The sequence below is a fragment of the Diadema setosum genome, chromosome 3 (assembly GCF_964275005.1).
Source record: "Diadema setosum chromosome 3, eeDiaSeto1, whole genome shotgun sequence".
Taxonomy (NCBI): domain Eukaryota; kingdom Metazoa; phylum Echinodermata; class Echinoidea; order Diadematoida; family Diadematidae; genus Diadema; species Diadema setosum.
This window is the reverse complement of record NC_092687.1, coordinates 47,026,721-47,036,489: the sequence shown is the minus strand read 5'-3', so window position 1 is coordinate 47,036,489 and position 9,769 is coordinate 47,026,721. Positions and strand designations below refer to the sequence as shown.

Here is a 9,769-nt window from a genome sequence, read left to right as displayed (position 1 = left end):
GTGGTAATATGCTTAAGGACCGCACGCTGTCCATTTGTTTTGTACAGGATTAGCGCGCACTTTCCTGTCTTTTCAGGTAAGCGTCTGGTTATAACCAGCGTGCACTGCAATGAGATAGAACACATTTCATGTGGTAAAGTGTGCAAACATTGTCATGTCTAGTTCAGACACCTACTACTCCTGGTTACTGGCAAAAACAAATCTTCCTACATGTCATTTTTGAATATGAATTAAAGAAGAAATGAAGTTCAAGAACTTTCTGCAGCCCCTTGTCTGACTGCGATGAAACTTTGACATATTTGTTTGCTTTGTCTCGGAACTCTTTCTATCAACAATTCTTGAGGGTTATATAGAGTTTCTATTGAAATCTTTGTTGGAATAATGGGAGTAGAACATCAACTCACATCTAGATCAGTACTATCAAGCCCGAGCTCTTGATTGTTGGTTAGAAATGAGGTCAAGGCATCCGGGTCGCTGAAAAGCAAGAACAAAACCAGTCATACATTTATTATGACTTTTTAGAACATACATTTTCACAGAGATGAACAGCAATAATCATTGTGCAAGCACGTGTTACTACGAACATTGTACTGTAAAAGTGGATATTTTCGCGCAACTAATTTTTCGCGCTAGGCCGGGTCAGAAGAGTTTCGCGTGTTTTTAATTCCGCGGAATCAAGACATCACGCACAGAACGTATGGCAAGCAAAAATATTCGCGTGTTTTTATTTTCGCGCTAGTTTCTGGTTGCGCGAAATGCGCGAAAATTTCAACACCGCGAAAATTTCCACTTTTACAGTATACTAAATAACTGTTTTTCACCATGTGCCCAATCTGGGTTCAAGCAGATTTCCCACTGCTGCAGAACACTTGGCTACACATGAATTTGACTTGCCCAAAAAGAAAGTTAAAAAATATTAGAAAAAGACACAGAAAATCAATTGGAAGTCAAGGGCTTGTTTAAACTGTTTAAACACAAACAATCTGAATGAACAGCACACACTTAGTCACGCTGGAGTATACAAACTCAATTCGATCAAGTGATGGTGTTGCAATGCATTGGGGCTTCTTCATGTGTAAGTATTGGAAAGTTGCTGAAATGAAATGGAAGTGCATTGCATCACTAAAGATTCATTATCTTTGGGCTTCTGTACAGTCGATTTCTTGGATTTGAAGGGGGAAGGTGGAAAAAAGGGCTTCAAAGCTTTTTGCTTGCCCATTCAGATAAGCATTTTTTTTCCTCATTGTTCCACAGTACTTGCCCAACTTTGATTTTCACTTGCCCTGGACAATCAAGTAAACATCTATGGAGCACCTCCTTGCTACACGCAGAATAGACAATAAACTGCCTAATATGACAAAGATCTATACATGTACAATGTGTCGATGTGCAAAACATGGTTTCACTTCCAAGTTCAAAAGAATGCGCCATGTGCTCCTGCCTTGTTTGAGGTTACTGCAAGTTCGATGGATCAAATGTGCCGTAGCTGAGCTTAATGGCTTGATTACGTTACAACAGTTTATGTTCGATACAAAGAAATGTCTTTTAGGAGGGGAAAAAAAACCACCCACGAACGAATGTTGATAGCCAAAACTTTGAAAATAGGCAGTTTTGATAAGTGTGCAATTAATTGTCATGATTTTGCTGTCTAATCGAGTGGTGGCTGCATCACAGAGAGACTACTCGTAGTGAATTTGTTTGGGCATACAAGGCTTTTCATGTATTTTTGTGATTGCTTTTTAATTAAGTGATTAATCAATCCCTTTTTATTGTTCAGGGAACGTATAACATATTCCATCAAGTACACTATAATCGACTGTTCGATGTTTCCTACTATGGACCAATAGAAAGGCTATCTTTGCAATGATTCCTTTAAACCAATTCATGAACAAGTTCTTCAATCGATATTTCCAGGTTATTTACACGCTATTTATTAACAGAATTCCAGTGCACGCATTCTTTTGTCTGGCACCTGGGGTCTGGCACCTGCTTTTGTGGAAATTTCCATGAGGGGAGAGGGGTGGGGTCAAGTTTCTTCGATCCTAAGAGACTGCATACACAATCTCTTTACTTCTATTCACTGTCAATCATGTTTTTCCCCCTTTTCTTTGCTGGTAATGAAAATTTAGATTTAACTTTACGAAGGTTGCGAGCACATGGTTCTCGTTGTTAGGTGTATATAATTTCTATTTTCTTTTTTTTAATTATTATTCTTGGGAGGGAAGAGAAGAGTAAAAGAAGGAGGAATGAAATGAAACGAAGGACATACATGATAAGCATTCACAACAAGTTGTCTTTTACACCAGCATCATTAATTATCATCACCATCACTCAGATAATTTTGTCCTTTTCCTACCAACATTTAGAAACATATCACATGCATGTACAATGTACTATGTGCACTACTCACTCTATGACGTCCACAAGACATCGCCCATCGTCCAGGTCTGGGAAGGGCTAAAAAGAGAAAGAGGCAACTTTATAGTTATCTACTGAAACACTGTACACTTTGTACTTCCATATTAAGGGTACTGGTTACCATTGTGAACAGTGATCTAAAAAATGTTCGAGTTATCACAGCTGATGAACATGTGTAGGTCAGTTGTGATCACAAAACATCCTACATTTGTACCTTTGCAATAAAGCCTAAAATATAAGGAGATATCACTATTTTTCTCAATAAACCATAGCAGTAGATTGTTAGTCTGGAAACATTTTTATTAGAACTATTGTTCACATTTTGTATCCTTAATAATACTTGACACTGATTATAAATACTGATTCAAATTTTTACATTGGTGGATTCTATCCCATTTTCACATAATTTAGAAGTATCTTGAAGCACTAATGCTGGGTTTTTGTTTCATCTGGAAATGGTAAATTATGCCTTTAAAATTCACAATCGAGGACTACACGTATAGATTCAGAATAAAAAGAGAAATCATTTTATTTGCAAAAGAAAAATAATTACTCGGATATGAGTTGATACCAGTGGTGTTATGCACTGGTGAAGAAATTTTGGAATATGATAGATCTTGCAAATGTCCAGTAACTCGTGACATTTCTGCTTGCCAGCACATCCACCTGACAGCAAGAATGGTATTTTGCAATATAAAAGGAAATAGGCTGTTATTGCATTCAACCCAAAACAATGAAATGGGTGCCTGCTAATAAAATTGTCAACTGATGGGAGTATTCTGATCACCTGATCTAAATGCAAGTTCATTCTTTGTTTGAACATGAATCCATAAGTTGTTACGTCGGGCAAGCTTATGCATTATGCCGCTTTGAAAACGAGTGAAGTGCCTAACCAACTGAGAAAAAAAGAGAGGTCATTTGCATCAATGTGTACATGAGCAAATTACGAACTGGCTTATTATATAGTCTCTAAACCTAATCAGCTGAAAATATGACTTGATACATTGTATTTCCTTCTGATATTACCATGAAGTAGTGAAACATTTACTAATCAAAATGAACCCTTGCTTTACTTCAGTCACTGAAATAATACTTCCTCCGACAGTACACTCACGCCACTCTTCACGCAGGATACCAGCCAGCCTTCTCTGCATGCTAGATTACACTACGATAACATTGAATTTCCTTTCTGATTTCCCGCTACGCTGAAAACAGCATTGATGATTGTCTTGCCTAGAGAGGAATTTATTTGAATGTAATGAAGTGTTTACTCTCTGGTTCACTACCTCTAAGCTTGCAAAGTCACAATTTTGCATCATCAATACACACACACACACACACAAGCTGTCTACATCCCACAGAGCAGCAATCTGTCTTGAGCACATAAGATGTAACGGGTTGATTGTCATCCTGGTGCTACTCAGTACTTGAACAGACTTGGCTGAGTCAACTTTCCAAAAAATTCTCTGTTCCAGAAGTGAAATAAATCAAAAGGGCATTTTTCCATGTGAAAGTGTGGATCCATGGATGTCAACCTCATAAAAATTGAAGAGGGTTTAGCAGCATAACAAATCTGCTGAATCTATCTACGGACTGCTTGGCACATGGCCAATGCACTACAGCAAAGTGAGGGGAAAAGAAAAAAACAAAACATGTTGCTTTCATACATCTTCATACCCACATCAACAACAATTATTTAGTATTTCAAAGTCATAAGATTCTCCAGGAAAGCAAAATGCAACAAATTACAATATTGAAACTTTTACTGCTTGAGATTATTTTTTAATAATTATTTTTTATTATTATTTTTTTCTTCAAAATCAGGATAAGGACTTGTCTTCAAACTGGTTAAATATCAATTTACATCAAATCCACTGTTAAATCGTAAGATCACACCCTCTGAAAGTCTCACCTTGTACGCCATTACGCCCGGCGGCGGGTTTCAACCGACTGCTCTTTGCTGCATTTTCGCTCCTCGATTCTGATGCCTGCTTGATACCATGAATCATACATTGAGTTTGTCTGTGCACTTTTCCGTCGCGTTGCTGCATCATGAGGAAAAACATTTATGATTATCAATGACAACTTCTGGATACAAAGTAATTAAAAAAAAAGAGGAGAAAAGACAACAACAAAGAAAGAAAAATTTGCATGTGCCTGGGGATTACTATGTATCCATCAATACAGTACATACCATGGAAAAAGAAAATTGCCCTATCTCAAGATTCAACACAATATCAACTTGACAACACAGAGGCTCTGCAAAGTGAATTGTTTGTGAACTTCTTGCAGCAGCTCATGCAATTTTCTGTACCTTACATTTCTCATTTACATTGTACTTTTTTAATCTGTACATTAATTGCCAATAATATTTGACATCTCAAATTACTTTTGAAAAGGACAATAGGGCCTACATGTATCTCACAGCAGTATTGAACATTGCCAAAATTATTCCTTTTTCAGTTCTTCATACAATGTAGTATGTCCACACAACAAAGGAACCTGATATTTTTTTTTTTTTTTAAACTTATAAAATGCAAAATGAAAGTGATTTCTTTCGTGCCCTTGTTTGATTTTGTTTGGATTCCAGATTTTCTTTGTACTTGATTTTACTAGCTAGGAGTAGTACCTTTAAAGGGACTCTACGATACTGGTTGAGGTGAGGATTCAGCTTGTAATGTTTTGTGAAATATTCAGAAATCATTCTATGAAACTGTTAAAGAGCACACAATTCTAAGGGGAATCAAAGGTTTATTTGATGAAAATCTGTTTTGAAGTGACTGAGATATATAAAAAAACAAGGTAAAACAAAGAGATCCTAATAAAAGTTGTGGCCTGTCAATTTTATTAGTATCGCTTTTTTTTTTTTTTTTAATATCTCGGCCATTTCAACTTTAAGGCCACTTTTCATCAAATAAACATTGAATCCTTGACATACATGCTCTTTCATATTTCATAAGAGGTTTCTCATTATCTCACCAAAAAATTTTATAAACCTGAATCCTCACCTCAACTTGACCAGTAGGGTCCTACTGTAGTCCCTTAAAAAATGCATGCCACTGAAAAAAGAAAAGAAAAGAAAAAAAGACTGTCAAATGGACAGTTTAGTATGCCCGGTATTGATCTTTCACAAACTGAACCGTTTTTCGGGATGACTGGAGTACAGAACTGATTTTCTCTCTCATTCAAAATAGGCAAAATTTTGTGTTCTGCAAATTCTCTCAAGCTGTTGTCTGAAAACAGTGCTCAGAAAAAGTACATAACATGGGGTACCGTTGGGCGTATATTATTTTTGTCCCCTTTAACACAAGCACTATGTAAGATGATGGTATGGCACACTTTAAAACATGATTGGGACATTGATCACAAGACTGCAAAGTTACGATCTATACAATGTCTTGCTCGATCTGAACGATACCAGACTTTGAATCACATGACACTGCACAAAGTTCTACTCAATATCATATGAGGATCTCCTACTCCAAAGAACTTAAAAACATTTGCAAATGTCAGAGATGCAAGTTTGTGAAGTGGTTGGGAGTGAGACCTTGCAAGGGAGGGTGTGGGAGGGGGCAGGGCTCCCCTCTTATCAAATGAGATTTGGTGCATACATGCAAGGCTTGTAAATGAAATTGCATCAACAAATCTCATCAGTTTAAATTAACAAACAGATTTTCTGAGAATAAAATGTGGTCTTTTTCTTGTACATTGTGGTCTTTCTTTCTTTTTTCTTTTTTTTCCCCTTGCCGTGCCCGGAGGCATGAGAAAATTAATGCTGGGCGTGTGAGCGTGAGATGAGGCGCTGAGACATGGTAGGTCTGATATGCGGCAAAAGTTTACTGCTGTTTTACAATTTAGTAAAATAATAAGGAAGCAATACACCATGTATATTTTTTTCTCAATGATAAATACAATACTTTGCATTATCTGTATTCCCTTTGTGATTTGGGCCACATGTAGAACCCTATTTAGGGGTAGAACTTAAATTACTACACACACACACACACACACAAAAAAAAAAAAAACTTTATAGATCTTCATGAGTTCGAGTTCCGCTACTGGGAAATTGCATAATTGCATCTTATTGCATGCATCATGCATGCATGTGGACTGGAAACATTTCAACATCAAAATTAAGGTTTTTGAACAAAGCAAATAGGCCTAGTATACACAGTACCCAAGTTGGGGTGATTGGGATGACTGATCAAGATTAAATACCTGGTACCCGTACACTGTGTATTCAGAGTAAACTGGCCAAAATCCCAAATAAAAGAAGCTTATTCTCTTGTCAGAACATAAGAAGAGATAGGCCTAGCAGTATTGCAGAGTGAATTCATTGTTGTTGTTTTGAATTTTCCATTTCCCTTTTTTTTTGCGGGGGGGGGGGGGGGGGGTTGGTTTTTGAGCCTCCAGCGGAACAAATGGTAACTTGGTAGGTCTGTCAAGTGTCATGATGCATTTTAACTATCATATTTTTTCTCTCGATCTCTTCAAACCCTAAATGGTAGAGTCTAATCATAAAATATGTAATGATCAAGGAAAAAATCAAGACATTTCTGTGACTAGACATCTAGAGTACGAGTTAGTAAACTTGCCAGTTAGCATAAAAAAAAAAATAAATGGCTGCTTCGCAATTCACCATCACCAATACTGCAATACTAAAGGTCCTCTTGAAACTAGCTTCTATGCGGTGTCTCATTCAAGTCTGTGGCAAAACGATTCTTTCCACTTATCTATGAATCAAAATGTTCTACGTCCAGAACATACACTTTTTTTTTCTTTCTTTCCAGGAACTCGCGTAGAATAGTGACTGAACACCCAACATAGTAACAAGTTACTTGCAGGCAAAATGCCTGTAAAACCCACGCCTACCCCTACACTGTGTTAAAGGCCTAGACTGAACACTAACACGAAAGAGGATTGCTTTCTTGGTCCTAGAGGCTCTGCAATTTCTACATGCAAGGAGCAGTCTAATTTTGTTAGACTCTAATTGTTACCTGCTTGGTGCAGATGAATGGAGTTGAGCACAATTACTAATCGACCGCCTAATGTTTGTTTGCTTGATAAGAATATTTAACACTGAAATTCACGTAAAAAACTTGACCTACGTGATTGAGAAAATCCAGCTCTATCAAATGCCGTTGTTCCCTTTTCGATTCGAAGTTTCAGTGCAAAAATATCGCCGACGAACTTGCGTGGCCTCGTTTCAGCTCCCCGCGGTAAATCGCGTTTTTAGGATCGACCGCTGATTTTGCATTGACAATGCACGCAAACCGAGTTGTATTGAACACCGTGTTGTACGAAGCTTTTTAGAAGCCTTTTAGAAACTTCCATAGACATTACATTGTGCTGTCATTACGATTCGGTGAAAATATTCATTCGAAATATTGTCCTTGATTAAAACCATTAATGAACAGTGAATTATCGCGTTTTCCCACACCATCCTAATCTACATTCAAAGCCAATCCATTTTTATGTGCTTTGCGCGCAGAGAAGTGCGTACTAAGTGTTCAGTGCGCGAATTATACGCGGTCGGTTTCAATAAGGGTGGTCGATAATATGTAGTAGGGCTACTATACAGCTTAAATCCCTCGTGATCATTATTATATTAATCAATAGGTCCACTGTAAAAAATATTTGACTTGTCACTCTGCACTGTGTAATTGTAAAATCAAAAGTGTTAAATAAGCCGCTTCAAATTAATAAACTTCAGATAACTGCTTCGCATCCAAGCTCAAAAGTCCCTACGTTCGGCCCAGCAAGCTGACGATCCGCCGTAAACCGCACGAGCATGCAGCGCGCTGCAGCAGAGCAGCATGGGCTCACCACAGCAGCTCCAGGCTGCTTGCCGCTGTTTCACGGCTGCTGTACCACTACCACTACGAAGGGTATGGCGACTCAGTGTAGGTACGTGTGAAAGAATACCGTACAGTCCTGCACTCCGTGCACGGGCGGCTATACGTGTACGAACAGTGCCAGTGGCAGTGGCGCCGAGCCGAGAAGGAAACACTGAGCATCTAGAATATGCCCGTTTTCTCAATTTTATGTCAATAAAACTGGTTCAAACGAGTACCGAAAATATAGAGTCACCAAACAGGGATGTGTGAAAATTCGCTCCGTTACCGAACCATATTTATTACGACATTATGAGTGCTGATTCTCCTTTTAACTTTCCCGTCTAACAAATGTTCTGACTCGTTTTCTGCTACAGGAACGACTCTTGCGTTAGATACTACATGATTTTAGGGCTCCATATCTTGCTGTACAGACCTCGTACAGCCTAGAGCCTAAGTGCAACGGAAAGATTAAAATCCGCCCTACGGAAATCATGTATTAAAAACTGCACCGATTCATGTACTTTTCAAGGAATTATGCTTTAAATTGGGGACGATAGGCCGGAGAGACCTGTCGTCTTGCGTTTAACCCCTAAAATTTATCAGAAAATAATATTCGGGATTTCACTCACCGTCAGGTTCCGAGGCTCCGATGTATAATAGGGTAATTTCAATGACAAAGAAGCTGATTGGACAATAACTGGGGTAAACAAAATTAGCATATGCAAGTGACCAATGGCAAGCAACGTCACTCAATCACTTAATAGGGTCATACGGTGGTCATGTGTCGGGTTTCATTACTGCGTTTCACGGGAGATTATTATCATAAAGAATCTAAAAATACCCCGATCTAGGTTCAACACTTTTCGTCCACACATTTATCGACAACATCTAAATTCATCTGTTTTGATCCTTAAACTACCTCACACTATTTGCACACATACCTGGTCAGGTCTTTTCAAGAAAACAATTGAAATAAAGCAGTATGCATCGGAATAAACATACACCTGTTTGACTCATATTACAAATAGTCTATTCGATTTTTGCAAGGGGGACAGTAAGATGCGACAGATAAAAATAACACGTGAATTATCAGCCTTTTGAGATACTTTTTGGCATGACAAAGTTTAAAAAGATATTTTAGGTCACTACATTGAGTTGTAATCATTCAATTTCCCTTGGAAAAATAGTCTTTACATTGGCTATCAGGTATGGACGAATCCATTTTGTAAGACTTCTGTTACAGGCAGATGCTGCGTGTACAACAATACAGGAAAAGATGACTCAACGACGACATCCTCCAGACCAATGTAGTCTGGTTTCCAGACCCATTGCCAACTGGACTCCGCGGCGGCGACATAGAGCTGCATTTACGTATAATACAGCTCTATGGGCGGCGACGAATTCGCCACCTTCAGCCAAGGACAAAACCAACTTAAACTATACCAGTTTTCGACGTTGAGGGCGTCAATATCCTGAATAGCGAAATACTAGTGAGTACGAGCAGAGGGTCTGGG

The 9,769-nt window shown here is 38.3% G+C and overlaps 1 protein-coding gene across 1 annotated transcript in view; it reads right to left on the bottom strand.

Moving 5' to 3' along the window:
• LOC140246936 (uncharacterized) overlaps positions 1-8,898 on the bottom strand; it is a 37,112-nt gene extending 28,214 nt beyond the window's left edge. The window contains exons 1-4 of the mRNA XM_072326254.1: positions 8,885-8,898; positions 4,331-4,463; positions 2,411-2,457; positions 405-474 (exon numbers count right to left, since the gene is read on the bottom strand). Of these exons, the coding sequence (XP_072182355.1) occupies positions 405-474; positions 2,411-2,457; positions 4,331-4,342 (129 nt within the window). The 5' untranslated portion in view covers positions 4,343-4,463; positions 8,885-8,898. The remainder of the gene's footprint in view (positions 1-404; positions 475-2,410; positions 2,458-4,330; positions 4,464-8,884) is intronic.
• Between the last annotated feature and the right edge of the window lie 871 nt (positions 8,899-9,769).